Raw genomic sequence first — 17,434 nt, 5'->3', positions numbered from 1 at the left:
CCAGCCCACCCGCCAACCTTGGCCTCCAGTGCAGTCCGGAAGTGTTTGTCGTCGCCCACCGCGTGCAGGCACTGTCCAGGCACTGGGTGAACTGGGCAGGCGCTCACAGCCCACTTGGAAAGTCCGACCTTGAATAAATAATCACAGCAAACACTTAATTAGCTCTTACTCTGTACCAGGTACAGTTCCAAACGCTTACATCAACTTGTTAATCCCATGAAGTGGATGTATTGTTACCCCCATTTTACAGATGAGCAAACTGACACAGAGAGGGTTAAATGGCTCACCCGCAAGGGTAACATAGTCAGTAAAGACTCGGAAGAGTCTGCGTCACTGTCCAATGAAGTGCAACAGACGGACAGAGAAATGGCTCCGGGTCTGAGAGGTACACTTCATCCTCACTCTCCCCGATGGTGGCAGGGTCTCCCCGGGTGGAGAAGAGCACCCCTTCCTGACTTTCCAGGCCCCTGACGACATGGTATTGTCAAGTAACGCCAAAACAAAGGTTTAAAATATCACAGTGGATTTTAAATGTTTACGTTGAACATTTTAGCATTTCAGATAAAAATGACAGTGACTGGATGCTCAGGACCCTCAGTGGAGGTGGCTAGTCCAGCCCAGGGATACAGAGAGGGCCTGGGGTGCAGGTGGGAAGACAGGACAGGGTGCAGGGACACTCAGAAAGGTGCCTGTTGGGGAAGGAGTCCGGGAAACAGGCCAGTTCTCTCCCAGCAGGAGCACTGGGTCAGCACAGTTGTCTGGGAAGGCGTTTGTGTGGTGTGAGCCGTCAGTATCAGCCCCCGGTGCTAGTCTCGCGGCATCTTCATGAGGCTTCTGGATCCCCTAAGGCCTTTCACGGGGTGGGATGGTGGTGCCAGGCAGAACTTCTTTTTTTCCTTAAAAAGTAGTAGGCACATTCATTTATTTTAAATACACATCCTTGGCACAAAATAATACACATGTTCATTGTAAAACAATACAAACCCACAAATAACAATAACAAATTGCAAATGACACCCAGAGAGATGACCTTCATAACATTTTGAACTCTAGCATTCTAGTTTTTTCTTTTTCTTTTTTCCCCCTTTTTTTCCCTTAACAGAGGCACTAGGCAGGGAAGGGTATAGCTCAGTGGTAGAGTATATTTCTAGCATGCAGGAGGTCCTGGGTTCAATCCCCACTAACTCCATTAATAAATAAACCTGATTACCTCCCCCCCCACCAAATAAATAAATTTAAAAAAAAACACAAAACACAGTATTGGGGATTGAACCCAGACCTCCTGCATGCCAAGCACGTGCTCTCCCACTGAGCTATACCCTCCAACCCTCTCTAGTTTTTTTATGGTTTCCCCTCTGACAGACCTTTGGACTCAGAAGTTACATTACAATAGAACCTTGAATTTTTTTTAAAGTTTATTTATTTAATTAATTAAATTTTTGGTGGTGGGAGGTAATTAGGATTATTTAATAGTTATTTATTCTGAGAGGAGGTACTGGGGATTGAACCCAAAACCTCATGCATGCTAAGCATTGGCTCTACCACTTGAGCTATACCCTCCCCCTAACAATAGGACCTTGAATTTAGACTCTATCCTTATCGCCAAGTGAAACTGTGGGTACAAAGATACACTAACAGGACTGACCATTTTACACGTACCAAACTTCAGTAATCCTGGTTTTGTATATTTAAAAAAAACATATATATATATATATATATATATATATATATATATATATATATATATACACCAAGGCCCTAAGAATGGATGTGGCTTGGACTTCTTGCGACCTCTGAAGGCTTCCCTTAGCAGTTCTGTGGCTGTTTTCTGTGCTGTGTATACTAACACGTGTGTAGCCCAATAGTTTCACTTAATTCCTCCAAAGCGAGCTTGGAAATCCCCTGAGGGCTGTGTCTGGTTCAGGTCTGTCCCTACACCCTCCTCCCCCCATTCTTCCCTCCTTTTCTGGCTCTTCTCACTGTCACCGCACCAGGAGGATGCCAACGTGTTCCTTGCTAAGGATGCTGTCCCTGGAAACTCAAAGCTGCCGATCCTGGAGGCACCAGAATGAAGTTGGGTGTTGGGTTCTGAACAGAGGTGGGGAGAGGGGACCTCCTCCCCAGCTCCGTGTGTCACATTGTCACTTACCGTCTGCTCAGTAAGGCTCACGAGGACACTTGGACAGTTTTACTGGATCCTTGTTGGGGTCTCTGGTGTGTCCAAGGGACCTGGAGTGGGGCCAGTGCGTGTTCCTTCATCCCTCTTTCCTATTTCTGCCCCTCTGCTGGTAAAGACTTCTCTCTGCTCCGGTTAAAAATGACACAGATGGAGACAAATAGGGAGGGCGGTTGCGAGGAAAGAGCGGTGTCCAGACTAGCTGCAGCCAGAACAGGTGCTGTTCTAGGATGTAAGCACGTGTTGTTTCTTGAAATAACAAAATGGAATCACACTGTATATATCACTTAATAACTTGCTTACATTTTTACACAGTGATTTTTTAAAAAATTGCAAAATCACACAGTAGTTAAAAAATTGCACAATATTAAGACATTAATACTTCCAGGAAGTATTAGGAAGATGTTCTCTTAAAAGTTCACATAATACAGAATTCGGAAACATAGAAAGTAAAAAGTGAGAAAGCAATTCTTCACTCTCCCCTAAGCCCTGCTCCTATTTGTAGCCGCTGTTGGTGGTTTGGTGTATATCCTGCCAGGTCTTTTTCAAAATCAACCGATCTGTTTATCTATCTGTCTATCTGCCTATCTATCTATCTATCTATCTATCTATCTATCTATCTGTCTGTCTGTCTATCTGTCTTCTGTCTATCTGTTGGTCTGTCTATGTGTCTATCATCATCATCATACAGATCTACATAACTTTGTAGATTTTAAGTCCATAGATGTACCATGTTTTATTTATCCACTTCCTAATGAATGGACATTTATCCTTCCACAGTATTTTATTTTACAAACAACGTAACAATGTGCATCTACCTTTGTACACTCTCTGTATTTCTGTGGAATAGATTTATAAGAGTGGAACAGCGGGTTGAGTGGGTGTGTGCAAGGATGTCTCCAGTGACACCTGTGTGACTGCATGTTGGTTCGCAAGCCGCCCCAGTACACGGAGGGTGAGGAGGGACAGAGCACAGGGGCGGCCACTCCAGATCGGTAGGTGGCGCTTTTAACAGGCAGGGAACTTGCATCAAGGCCTGTCTTGGGCGCCGTGGGGCGCGGTCCCCTCCCGCCCGCCCACCGCCATCTTCGTTTGCAGAGCAGCCTTCGTGGGGTGCAGGCACCCACACCGTCGGAGGGCTCAACCACACCTGCTCTCTCCGGGTGTGTCCGTGCGACGGCTCCCACGGTGGGCAGGAGGGCAGGGAGACTTCCCAAGAACAGGGCAGCGCGAGGGGAGCACCTCGAGGGGCAGCCAGCGGGCTCGTCCTCTCCATGACCTCCTCCAACAGCCCGAAATATGCGCGATTCTCCCGGGCCACGTCCAGACCCCCAGCGCCAAGGAGAGCAGGGATGTCCCGCGTGTCAGGCCAGGAAACAATTATGCTCTATTTTTTTCTTTCTTTTTATGTGGCTCTGCAGACGGCGAGATTCCTGCCTGGTCAGAGGGGGAAGAGGAGGAAGAAGAGAAGGAAGAAGAGACTGAACCACGAAGAACAGAGAGGGCGGATAGAGCATCAGGTGGGGCCTGGGCGCGGCGCCGGGGGCGAGCGGAGCTGGGGGCGTTCACCCGGAGGTGGGGTCCGCTTGCCGCGACGACAGTCAGTTTCTCCTATTTCCTTTTAAGAAGCTCAGGCTTGGTATGAAGGACAAGGAGAAGGTGCTGGATGTGAATAGGCTTGTTACGAGTTACCCGGAGCTCCCTTCACCAAAGACCACAGACTGAGTGGCTTAGAAGCACAGCGGTGTCTTCTTTCACAGTTCTGGAGGGTGACACCCAAAATCAAGGTGTCAGCAGGGCTGTGTCCCCTCCGAAAGCCCTGCTGGGGGGATCCGTCCAGGCCTCTCCCAGCTTCTGGTGTTTGCCAGCAGTCCTTGACGTTCTTTGGCTTGTAGACACATCCCTCCAGTCTCTGCCCCTGCCGGCACGTGGCTGTCTTTGTGTGTGTGTCTGAACCTCCTCCTTTCTCTTACAAAGACACCAGCCATTGGATTCAGGGACCACCCTCTCCAGCATGACCTCGTCCTAGCTAACTACTTCCAAATACGGTCACATTCTGAGGTTCTGGGTGGGCATGACCTGGGGAGGGGGAGAAGTGCTCCACCCGGTACAGCCGTGACGGCAAGACAGCCAGTCTGGTACAGGCAGTGTCTCAGACAGCTCAACTGAGAACACTGTGTAGGGAGGGCTTCCGTTGTGCAAACGACCGATGCCATGTCTTTTGGCCGATCTGAGGCCTGAGTCAAGGCTTTTGCTGTTAATGAATCGTATTGTCTAAACCAGAGAGGTTGCTGTGACACTCCGGTCCTTTGCCGGCTTTGAGTTGTTGTTCTGTCGTGATGAAGTGGCCGTGATTACTCGTTCTGACCCAGTTCTCTATGTAGTGGTTCTCAACTGGGGGGGGGAGGGGAGGCGGTTTTGGCCCCCAGGGGGCATTTGGTGATGTCTGGAGTCATTTTTGGTTGTCACAGCTGGAGGGTGGGGGCGCTTGGCATCCAGTGGTTGAGGGCAGGGACGCTGCTGATCTACAATGCGCAGGTCTGGCCCCACAGCAAAGAACGATGGAACCTAAGTACCAGGTCGCCAGCAGAGCTAAGCAAGCCCCCTGTTCCCCCATTGCTCCCGTAACTCCCCTTTCCTTACACCTGCAGAAGCTGTAGGTTACACACAACACTTTACCAAGATATGGAGGATTTGAAAATCAGAGGCGATGAAGGATTTGGGTGATGGGCAATGTTTCCTATAGTCATCTTAATTTTTTTCAGAAGAATTTATTCATTTATTTATTTATCTATTTAATTTTTATTTTTGGCAGGGGGTGAGTAATTAAGTTTTTTCTTATTTTTATTTTTCAAGGAAGTACTGGGGATGGAACCCAGGACCTCGTGCGTGCTAAGCGTGCGCTCTACCACTTGAGCTATACCCTCCCCCACCAGAAAAATTTATTTTTAACCAAAACATAATCCCTTCCCTAGTAAAGACTGGAGGGCCGGGAGGAATGCTGGTTTAGAAATCCAGACTGTCTGTTCTTACTAAGACTTGTCTAGGTTGGATTTTGATGACAGTGATCCTGAGGTCCGTGGCCATATTTACTTCTACTTTGACGCCAGTAAATCCGTGATCAGGGAAGTCTTGGGAGGGTTAGGGTTGAGACCTTGGAGAAAAAGGTCAGGAAAGTCTTCAACAAAGCAAATTAACATTCCTTCCAAGTTGATATTTAAGTGTATTTTTTTCTTTTCTTTTTATCGTGCTAAAACATACATAAAACTTAACCTTTTTAAAAAAACTGCATACTAGCTTTTTTTTTTTTTAGTTGAACTGTAGTTGACTTACAATGTTGTGTTAGTTTTTGGTGCACAGCATAGTGATTCAGTTTTATATACATACACACACATACTCTTTTTCATTATAGGCTATTACAAGCTATTGAATATAGTTCCCTGTGCTGTACGGTAGGACCTTGTTGTTTATCTATTCTGTATATAGTGATTTGTATCTGCTAATCCCAGACTCTCAATTTACCTCCCCCTCTTCCTCCTTTGGTGACCAAGTTTGTTTTCTATGTCTGTGAGTCTGTTTCTGGCTTGTAAATAAGCTCATTTGTGTCATTTTTTTAGATTCCACCTATCAGTGATATCATGTGATATGTCTTTTTGTGTCTGACTTACTTCACTTAGCGTGATAATCTCTAGGTCCCTCCATGTTCCTGCAAGTGGCATCATTTCATTCATTTTTGTGGCTGAGTAGTATTCCATTGTGTATATATACCACTGCTTCTGTCCATGGACATTTAGGCTGTTTCCATGTCTTGGCTGTTGTAAACAGTGCTGCTATAAACATTGGGGTGCATGTGTGTTTTTTGAATTGGAGTTTTCTCCAGATATATGCCCAGGAATGTGATCGCTGGGTCATATGGGAACTACTCTATTTTTGGTTTTTTAAGGACCCTCCATACCGTAAAACTTACCATTTTAACCACTTCTAAGTGTACAGCTCAGTGGCCTCAGTGTATTTTTGGCTGCAGGCTGTTGCTTGCGCTCTGATGAAGCTGGTTCTGGAGGCTGTGGGCTGTTTCCTCTGAGAGCCAGCTCTAATTGAGTTCTCCCCAGTGTGACCAGTGGATGTTACTGTCCCATTTTATGGTTGAGAAAACCCACAGCAGAGAGGACTCAGACCCCAGAGCCGCACTGACTTTGTCCATCACCTTTCAAAGGAAGAGCAGAACCGTGGGGGAAAAGTGCTCCCTTCTCTTCAGTCAGTGGACTCGTCGGAAGTTCTCAGGGCTGTGACTGGCGGGCCACGAGGTTTCCAGATCCCCACCAGTAACAGTTAGACTTAAGAGGTATACATTCATTTTATTAAGATGACTTTTCATTCCCTACAAGTTTCACATTTTATAGTGAAAAAGGAGCAAATGCTAACACGTTATCCATAATTCTCGTCTGAAGGGTAAAACCCCTTTCTAGGCAAAAATCTCAGAGACATAACGCATTGGACACTGTAGCTGGAGCACGTGTACATACAACACAAATGAGCACAGATGTTAAATTTCCAACTGAGGACCCATCAAAACCACAGCACAACTCTCCCAATTATAACGTACGTCCAGGCCACAGTAGGATTTATTTGTAAAAAACGAGCATACGGTTTTTCAATAACAGGCCTGCTGAATGAAACATGCTCTCATACAAGATGGACATCTGGTCTTGACGGTCGGAAACCTACGTTTCCAAGTATTTCATCTTGCACATTGAATGTGTTTTGCAGCTAGGTCTTCTCAGCTGAGGACGAATTCCACAAATCAGCCTTCCATCAGCTTGGAGGGTGAAGAAACGGACCAAGAGGGTGTAGAAAATGTCCCCGCCAAGGTGCGTGGGGCCCTCTGTCCTCTCGGGTGGGCTGATGGGAGTCCCGCGCTCTCTGGTGAGCCTGGGTAACTGACACCGTTCATACAGGGAACGTGTTGGGTGGGAAAGGGGACGACAAAATCCTGCATGGGGGGGCCCCAAGACCACTCACTGGACCCAGAAAAGCTTTTATTCTCACGGTTATTGTGAAGAGATGCAGATTAGCATCAACAGAGGAAAAGGCACAGAGGGCCCGGCCCAGGGGAAGCAGGTCCTAGCTGCCAGCTGCCCTCTCCCGGTGGGTTGCGAGGACAGCTCTAATTCCCCAGCAGCCATGCGTGACAACGCAGGCCGTTGCACCAACCACAACCAGGGAAGCTCAAGCATGCCTCGATGTCCGCGGTTTTTACGGGGGCTCAGTCATGTAGGCATGAGGGGTCTGCAGTGAGTCAGACGCAGCGTGACCCAGGGCCCCAGGCGAACAAAAGCAGGCGTTCACCATCAATCACCTTGCTAGTGTGAAGTGTCCGGCATGACCCAGGCCCTGTGTATACAAAGACACTCACGTCAGCCAGGATGTTCCAAAAGCTTAGAGGCTATCACCCAGGAGCTGGTTCAGGGCCAGTCTTGAGCACCTTCGGAATGTGTGGGGTTTGGACAACCCAGGCCTGCTGAGTTAAGCCTTTTCTGCACAAGCCCCAGGGATGGAGCATAAAGCTAAGAGGTAAGTGTTTGGCCTGACCTGTGCTCAGTGAAATTATACTCAAGTGCTCCGTGAATATACCCCACCCCCCAAAACAAATTCAGGACTGGTTTGTTGCAATTTGTAGCCCAGAAAAGCTCTATCAGGGCATTTCTCAGGTCAGTTGATTCAAGGGTAGCTGTGTTGACTGATTAATGGAAGAGTCAGGCTTAGAGTTCAGAGCCTGGCTGCTCCCGTGTGCGGTCCGCTAGTGCTGCTGGGGCCGAGCCCTGCTGCTGCATTCAGGGGACGGCTCAGGTGTCCCTGAAGAGCAGGTCGTTCAGGGGAACGGGGGCATCTCAGTGTGACATTCTTGTCCCCGGTGTTTCAGAAAACTGTTAAGCACATTGTGGAAAAGACGTATCTCCACGTGCTTTGTACTCCTGTTCCTGAGGAATTTCTGGACCAGAATGTGGTGTTTTTCCTCAGAAATACAAAAGGTACCTCTCCTATGTGAGTGTGTGTGTGTGTGTGTACATGACTGAGTATCTTCATTTTCACACGCTCTTGCGAATATCACCTTTTTATTAGTCCAGTCAATCCTCATTATTCATGGAGTCCATGTTTGCAGATTCACCCACTCACTTGAAGTGTTTGCAACCCCCAGTCCACACTTTTGATGCTTTCCTGGTCATGTCAGGACATATACCAGGTAGCAATGGCATCTGCCCCGACATTGTTACTGTTTACTCTCACCACCTTTTAAATTTTTACTTATTTATTTTTTTGTACATGAATGTTGCTAGAGACTTTATTCATAATAATCAAAAAGTTGAAGCAATCCAGGTGTGCATCAGCTGATGAGCGGATAAACCGACTCTGGTACATCCGTACCATGGAATAGTTCTCAAATAGAAAAGGACAAACTATTAAATAGATGAAGCAGGTGTGGCTAAAATCTGTACCCTGTCCTCTAGAGGGGACAGGAGTGGGTGTGTGGGCTGAGGGACTTCTCAAAAAGCTGGCCGACCTCAGGCCTCTGGGGCCTGGGACCTTCCCAGAGGCAGCCCTCAGGCCTCCGGGCCACACAGCCCCGGGGCCGCTGAATTATGATAATAGCGATGACCAAGATTCTGTAAACTCCTTCCTGGTATTTTTTTCTCCATGTACAAATATATACATGACGTCTCAATTTTTGTCCTTAAATAAAAACAAGACATTTTCAGACAAAATTTTTTAAAAATAGCTATGTAATATTTTTTAATAGTTATTTTTCACTGATGTCAAGTTTTCCTCATTACAAAATATTTTTTCTTTTAAAAAAATTGTATCTCTTTAGAAAAAAATTGTTTTTTAAATGGAGGCACTGGGGATGGAACCCAGGACCTCGTGCCTGCTCAGCACGCGTGTGCTTTACCCCTGAGCTATGTACCCTCCCCCTGTCCTTCTTTTCCACATTGGATTTTTCACCTAGTTTCCCTTTAAAATAAATTTATTTCAGTAAAGAAGCACTTGATGGAAAGGAACGTATTAGGTAGAGAACGGTGCATGCTGGCACCCGCGCGGAGACGGGCGGACGGGCGGAGCTGCCTCAGTTGACATGTCTGCGGTGCTTCCGTTTTGTTTCCCAGTTGGATTGAGGGAGGCGCCCAAGGGACCTTTAAAGTGTCTACCGCGCTGATTGGTGCTGGTTGACTTTTTTGTTTTTCTTTTACATTTTTTTATTGAGTTATAGTCATTTTGCAATGTGGTGTCAAATTCCGGTGTAGAGCACAATTTATCAGTTATACATGAACATATATGTATATTCTTTGTCACATTCTTTTTTGCTGTGAGCCACCACAAGATCTTGTATATAATTCCCCGTGCTACACAGTACAATCTTGTTTATCTATTCTGCGTATGCCTGTCAGTATCTACACATTTTGAAATCGCAGTCTGTCCCTTCCCACCCCCCGCCCCCTTGGCAACCACAAATTTGTATTCCATGTCTGTGAGTCTGTTTCTGTTTTATATTTATGTTCTTTTTTTTTTAGATTCCACATATGAGCGATCTCATATGGTATTTTTCTTTCTCTTTCTGGCTTACTTCACTTAGAATGACATTGGTGCTGGTTGACTTTTGGTCAGGGGGATGTGATGTATGTCCAGTAAAACCTGGCCGAGGGGTAGACTCTCCCCAAATATGTCTTTCAAACCCCCATGACTCGAAGGCTGCGCCGGTGGTGAGTTGGGGGTGTTGCTGGGAGTGGGAGACAGACCAAGCAAGGAGCCCAGCGAACATTTCTAGAAAACCCGGTTGTTTGTATACTTGTCCGCCTGGAGACACGACAGCCAGATCAGCTCATCTGTGCGGCCCGTGGGCGCTGCCTGTGTGACCCCATGAGCCCCAGTGTGACAGTCAGTGTTTACATCACTTTCTCATCGGCACCGAGATGGTAGAAATGAGCGCGTGCTCCGAGTCTGTGCCTGGCGCATCCCCTGCTTGGGAAGAAGGAGCTGGTCCCCGGGCACTTGGAAACGTTAGCTGTCGTTTCTCCACTCACCTTACACCCGACGTCTGCTCCCGTTTAGAGACCATCTCCGAGGCCACCGACATGAAGGAAGCCATGGAAGTTATGCCCGAGACGCTGGAGTACGGAATTATAAACGCGGACGTGCTCGGTTTCCTCAAGGACATTGTCTGTCAGGTGAATATGGACAGAAGAAGGAATCTCAGCACTTTTCATGAGTAGGGCCGCCTGGTTCACTGTTTCCACAAAGAGGGGGTGGGCAGCTCCTAGGTTCGGTGCTGCTGGGGGTCCTGGGGCAGAGCAGTGATCAGGACAGGTGACATCCTGAGCTCCGGGAGCAGGAACGGGGGGAAAGACATGAAACATCAACATGTAAACAAGAAAATGTCAGGTGGTGACAAGTGACGTGAAGAAAATAAACCCTAGCCATGTGACAGAAGTGGTTTGTGTGTGTGTAGGTGGTGGCGGCAAGAAACGACCTTACTGAGCAGGTGATATCTGAGCTTTCTTTAGAGACAACCAGTTAAAAAAAAAAGCTCATAAACTGGCTAATTCACTACTGCTGAGTTGTTAGGGATACGTCATAGGGTGGGACAGAGGTGGCCAGGAAGTTCCCCTCTGAGGAAGTGGCATTGAGTTGAGAGGTGAATGAGCTGAAGGCCTCAGACCTGTGAAGATTTGGAGCAAGAGCACCCTGGGCAGAGAAAGCAGCACAGGCAAAGGTCCTGAGGCAGGAACTCACTTATCTCGGTCCAGAAACAGAAGGCAGACCAGTGCAACTGGACAGTAGTGAGGGAAGGTTAGAAAGGAAGGTAGGTTTTTGAAACAGGGGAATCAAATGACCTGGTCTGCATTTTCCTTCTGGCTGTCGTGTGAAAAACATATTGCAGGGGCTTGCGGGACAAGTAGACCTAATAGCGGGCCATGGAAGCATCCAGGTGGCGGATGGTTATTTAGGCTCCAGGGTTCAATCGGGGAGGGAGTGGGAAGCAGACAGTGTCAAGAATACGTGGGGGATGGAACCAACAGGACTTGCTGAGGACTTGGATATGGAGGTTTAGGAAGAGAGAGCAACAGGAATGACTCTTGGGATTTGGGTTTGGGCAGCTGGGAGGATGCTGGGGTCATTACTGAGATGGGGGGCTGGAGGGACCTGGAGAAAAATCCTGGAACTCTATTCTGCACATGCTGAGCTTGACACGCGTCCTAGACATCCAAGTTGAAGTGTGAAGCAGGATGTGTAAGCCTGGAGCTCAGGGGAGAACTCAAGGGGTTCCTCCAGCAACTATTCATTGAGCTCCTACTGTATGCCATAGCGGTGATGACCATAGTTAAGTTCTCTGCCTCTACATGAAAGAACATCCGTGAGAAAACATACAGGCAATGACAGGAGTGAAGGAGAAAGGTGAAGCCAGGCAGGGGGTTAGAGGTGTTGGCAGGTGGTCAGGGTAGGGCTGGGGTGACCGGGAAGACCTCGGATTGTCTTTTGCTGGGACTGTTGCACTTGGCTCCTGATCGGCCCCCCAGCCTCCACTCTTAACCCCGTACTAGTCTCCACATGCCAGCCAGAGAGAGACTTTAAAAAATGGGAGCCATGGCATGGGGGTGGCGTCCAGCCAAGGGACTGGATGAAACAACCAAGGGACAGAACATAGAAGGAGGAGGTGGAGATGAGAGGAAAGCTGGGGGGCGGGATGACAGGGAACCGACTTACTATTTTGAAAATTGGGCAAATAAAGGGAAGGACCCAAGCGTTTGGGTCCTGCCTTCTCTAACGAAATTCACCAGTTAATTAAATAGTAGATGAGAGGTGTCTCTTCATAGAAGCATTTCAGGTATTTAAAAAAGGAATTTTAGAGCGAGAGTATTTCAACTGCACACCTCCCAGTGGGTTCGGGGATCTAGGCGTTGAACATCAGGGGATGCTAACAGCAAAAAAAGAGAAAACCAAGCATTACTTGTCTCCTGAAAGAAGAAACACCAATAATCTTGGCAAAGGGATTCTGATCCAGTCTCTGGATCCAGCTGCCAATTTGCAGGAAATACAAGAGGAGTGTGTTGAATTCCACGTGGGTGTGCAGCCAGCAAAACCCAGGCTGGGAACCTCAGATATTCTGGCTTCTACAATAAAGTAGAAGGACATGTAGATTAAAATAGTCTTACAAATGTATCCGATTTTAACAAAAATGGGCAAAACTAAAAACCAAAACCCAACTAACCAACCCAACCAACCATCCAATCAACCCACGGGCATTTGCACATCACTTTCCGAGCAGGGGTTAAGTTTTCTAATTGTCTTCAAGTGACTTCATAAATGCAATGCTTCTGTCCTCAGCTCCGTTTCCCAAAGACCTTGTCCTCAGTGACTCCGTTATTTTAACCTTGGCACAAACTTGGAGCTGAGCTGATGGGTAGATACACAATTCTCACTTCCCTGCGCCGTAATTTCTAACTCAGCTTGCCCTGTGGCTGGCGGCAGCCAAGGAAACACAGTATTATCCCCTGGGTGGTCACCTCAGGCTTGGTGCAGATTTGTTACCCTCGGGTCATTTTAAGTCAAACATGATTTCTCTTTCTTTAGATCTGTGCTCTGGGCTGGAGCAGTTCACTTGGTCATTATAGTTGTACTTCCTGCTGTAACATACTCAAAGCCAGAGGCAACTTGAGTGCACGAGTTATTGGACCTGACACTGTGTGATTAGCTTCTTCAACCTGGCGTTTCAGGTGTTCATGCCGGCCTTGTCCTTCAATCAGCACAAGGATGCAAGCCTCGGACACACGTCTGGAGAAGTCGTTGACTCTTTTGAGTATGACATAGACCTACCGACCATGCCTGGGGAAGCCGTAGAATATCACAGCATTCAGCTAATACGGGATGAGTTCTTAATGAACATCCAGAAATTTGCAAGTAGCATTCAAAGAACAATGCAGCAACTCGAAGGTAAGGCTTCATTTTTTTTGTCTATTCATTTACAATATTTTAAAAATTTACTGGGCAACTTTTTGTTTGTTTGTTTTGGTGTGGGGAGGTAATTAGGTTTATTTAATTTATTTATTTTAATGGAGGTACTGGAGATTAAATCCAGAACCTCGTGCATGCTAAGCATGTGCTCTCCCATGGAGCTATACCCTGCCCCCTGTTCAATTTTTAAATTGAAGTCACTAGGTTGTCAATTCAGGAACATCTGAAATGACTAAATCATTTTTTATTGAAGTATAGTCAGTTTATGGTGTACAGCGTAATAGTTCGGTCAGTACATATACATACATATATTTATTTTCATATTCTTTTTAACTGTAAGTTACTACAAGGTATTGAATATAGTTCCCTGTGCTATGCAGTATGAACTTGTTGTTCATCTATTTTATAAACAGTAGTCAGTATCTGCAAATTTCGAACTCCCAATTTATCCCTTCCCATCCCTTTCCCCCTCCCGGTAACCAAAAGTTTGTCTTCTATGTCTGTGAGTCTGTTTCTGTTTTGTAGACAAGTTCATTTGTCTTTTTTTTTCAGATTCCACATATAGGCGATATAATATGGTATTTGTCTTTCTCTTTCTGGCTTACTTCACTTAGAATGACAATCTCCAGGTCCATCCATGTTGCTGCAAATGGCATTATTTCATTCTTTTTTTTTTTTATGGCTGAGGAGTATTCCATTGTATGAATATACCATACCTTCTTTATCCAGTCGTCTGTTGATGGACATTTAAGTTGTTTCCACATCTTAGCTGTAAACAGTGCTGCTAAGGAACATCTTAAATAACTAAACCATTTTGATAGAGCTTAACACTGGAACAATGATTAATCACCTGAAATGTTTCAGTGACATTCTAATGGGAGAGGCTGGGATGTAGACAGATGAGGACAGGGGATGTATCAGACTGTACGCTGATGTCTGGAATGAAGAGCCAGCTGATTAACTTGAACATCACTGTCTGCAATCATTTTCCGAAAACTAGTGGATGACTGACCATTTTTCTTCTGCTAGGTGAGATCAAGTTAGAAACGCCAAGCATCAGTGTAGACAGAGAGGTGTCTGACCTGGCAGCTGACCCAGATGCCGTTGAAATTTTGGAGCAATGTGTGATAAACTGGTTGAATCAGATTTCTGCAGCTCTTGAGGGCCAGATGAAAAAGACGCCTCAGGTAACTTGTGCAGTGCTTTTGAAGATCCCCAATCCAGTTCCTGCTTGCCGTCCTGAGAAAGAGCCAGGAGCCTGGGGATCTGTGTGATCTGGCCTCTCTTCTTACTGTTTTGTGACCTCCTTAAAAAGATCAAAGTAAACATACCCGGGATATCGTTCTTGGGCTTTCTGATGTTAGTGTACTACCACGTTACTCCCTGGACTGATAAAGATGATACTGTGTATCAGGTCAGGATGCTTGGGCTGAAAAATAAGCACACAAACCAGGAAACCCAACTCAGCTGGCTTAAATAAGAAAGAGGATTTGTTGGCTCACATAACTAAAAAGTCCAGATGCAGGGCTGGTTTCAGGTATGGTTTGATCAAGACTCTGGGACTCTAGCTGTGTTTCTCTGTGACTCTCTTGGTTCCAATCTCCTCTCTGAGGGGGCTTCCTCCTCGGGCTGATTTCCTCCATAGAGGTAACCTGTAGCAGTTTCTGGCTCCACATCCCCATACCACATTGTCCAGAGAAAGAAGGGTGTCTTTGACTAGCATTCCTGGCTGGAGTGCTCTTATTGGACCATCCTAGGTCAAGGCCCCACCCCTGAAGTCCTTGTATGGGTTGGCCCCTAAATGGAGCATTTGGGAAGAGAAGCGTGGATGCTGGAGGAACACCCACAAGTGCTCACTCCCCACTAATGATGACGCTGTTTGTGTGATCATGTCACCTCTCAGGGGAATGGTCCTCTGGCTGAAATTGAATTCTGGCGGGAAAGAAATGCAACCTTAAGTGCACTCCATGAACAAACAAAGCTTCCAGTAGTCAGAAAAGTCTTGGATGTCATCAAGGAATCGGATTCTATGCTTGTGGCCAACCTGCAGCCTGTCTTAACTGAATTATTCAAGCTCCACATGGAGGCCTCAGACAATGTGCGGTTTCTTTCCACAGTGGAACGTCATTTCAAGGTACGCTGGGTGCGCTGCACTTTGAAAAGTCAGCTCTGTAAACTATATCTCACGTGGATTTAACTTCCTTTTGTTTATTCAGCATTTTAAAAATCATAGTAAAATAGATGTAACATGATATTATTTTAACCACTTGTAAGAATTCGGTAGCATTAAATACGTACACAGTGCTGGCCATCCTTCATCACTGTCAACGTGCAAACCTTTTCCACCATCCCCAGCATAAACTCTGTCCCTTCAACAACTCGGACTTCCTCCAGGCCCTGGCAACCTCTATTCTAATTTGTGTCTCTATGAATTTGCCTATTCTAGGCATTTCATGTAAATGGAATCATACAGTATTTGTCCTCTGTGTCTGTTTTACTTCACTCAACATAATGTCTTCAACATTCATCAGTGTTGTAGTATATGTCAGAATCTCTTTCCTTTTTAAGGTTCAATGATATCCCATTGTACGTATAAGCTACATTTTGTTTGTCCCTTCGTCTGTTGCTGGGTCTTGGTTGTCTCCACCTTTTGGCTATTGTGACTAAGGCTGCTATAAATATGGGTGTGCAGGTATGTGACTGAATCCCTGCTTTCAATTTGTTTGAGTGCACATCCAGGAGGAGAAATGCTATGATATGATAGATAATTCTGTGTTTACCTGTCTGTGGTACCACCAAACTGTTTTCCACAGTGATGCACCATTTTACATTCCCACAAGCAGTGCACAAGTGCAATTTCCTTGTTTGAGATTCCTCTCCCCTCTGATTTATCATGCGCAGTACAGTATTACAAAGCCAGGAGTCATTATTCTTGTCCCAATAAAATAATGAGGTCAGTGAAAGTCCTGTTTGTGTGGCTGAGGGCATGATGTGTGTGTGGAAAAGCACTGTCGAGGTGTGGGCCCAGGTCCTGATACCCCAGCTCTGCATATGCGACCTCTCTGAGCCTGTTTCTGTCTCTGGAAAACTAGGATAATGAGAGAACCTACCTCATATAGTTGCTGGAAGATTCAAATGAACTTATGCACACAAAGCACTTAGCAGATAAAAAGTAGCATCAGGTGTCCAGTATTACTATGTATTACTTTGACCATTAAAAATAAAAGTAATATGATAATAAATTCATTTTTATTTTAAAAATAAAAAATTCTGATATTAAAAAACCCCAGTAGCATCAGGGAAGCAACTGGTACAACTGTACACGTTCAACAATTGTATGAGTCCAGGTGTGCATGTGGGACAAGTGCGGCAACTGTGCAAGTGTAACTGCACGTGGACAACTGTACCCCTATGACAGCTGTACGAGTGGTCCAACAACTGTAGAAGTACAACTGTATGTGTCCCACAACTGTGCAACTATAACTGTATATGGACAACTGTACACATTTGACAGCTGCACAAGTGGTCCAACAACTGTAGAAGTATAACTGTACGTGTCCAACAACTGTGCAACTGTAACTGTTCGTGTACAACTGTACATATATGACAGCTGTACAAGTGGTCCAACAACTGTATATGTCCAACGACTGCAAGTGTAACTGTACATGGACAACTGTACACAAATGACAACTGTGCAAGTGGTCCAACAGCTATAGAAGTACAATTGTGTATGTCCAACAACCACACAAATGGTACAGGTGCAACTGTGTAAATACAGTAGCTGTACATGTCCAACAACTGTGCAAGTATAATTAACTGTACATGTAGAACTGTACCCATATGACCGCTGTACGAGTGGTCCAACAACTGTACATGTCCAACAACTGTGCAAGTGTAACTGTACATGGACAACTGTACACGTCGGACAACTGTACAAGTGGCCCAACAACTGTAGAAGTACAACAGCTGTACATGTACAACAACGATACAACAACTGTATGCGTGGTACACAGATAAGGTTACATACGGTTCTGTATCAGTGATACAACGACTGATCAAGTCTGGGGGCTTGAGGGCCAAGTGGAATCCGCCACTGAGTTGCTGATGTTAGTGTCAACATCCTTTCCTTTTCTGGGGTTTCTTTATTGCCTCTGCAAAATGAGAGTTTGCAAAGATCAGAGAGATCCAAACTTCCATCGCTCATGTACTGCTTTTGTGATTTTTGCCTCCCCTTTGTGCGCCTGAAACTTACTT

The 17,434-nt window shown here is 46.0% G+C and overlaps 1 protein-coding gene across 1 annotated transcript in view; it reads left to right on the top strand.

Moving 5' to 3' along the window:
* DNAH10 (dynein axonemal heavy chain 10) overlaps window positions 1-17,434 on the top strand; it is a 120,609-nt gene that overhangs the window by 315 nt on the left and 102,860 nt on the right. Inside the window, exons 2-8 of the mRNA XM_032471301.1 lie at window positions 3,598-3,696; window positions 6,944-7,044; window positions 8,097-8,205; window positions 10,280-10,395; window positions 12,943-13,159; window positions 14,210-14,367; window positions 15,084-15,314. Of these exons, the coding sequence (XP_032327192.1) occupies window positions 3,598-3,696; window positions 6,944-7,044; window positions 8,097-8,205; window positions 10,280-10,395; window positions 12,943-13,159; window positions 14,210-14,367; window positions 15,084-15,314 (1,031 nt within the window). The remainder of the gene's footprint in view (window positions 1-3,597; window positions 3,697-6,943; window positions 7,045-8,096; window positions 8,206-10,279; window positions 10,396-12,942; window positions 13,160-14,209; window positions 14,368-15,083; window positions 15,315-17,434) is intronic.

Source organism: Camelus ferus, chromosome 32 (genome assembly GCF_009834535.1).
Source record: "Camelus ferus isolate YT-003-E chromosome 32, BCGSAC_Cfer_1.0, whole genome shotgun sequence".
NCBI classification, from domain to species: Eukaryota; Metazoa; Chordata; class Mammalia; order Artiodactyla; family Camelidae; genus Camelus; species Camelus ferus.
Note: the sequence above shows the minus strand (reverse complement) of the source record. Positions and strands in the feature narration are given on the sequence as shown.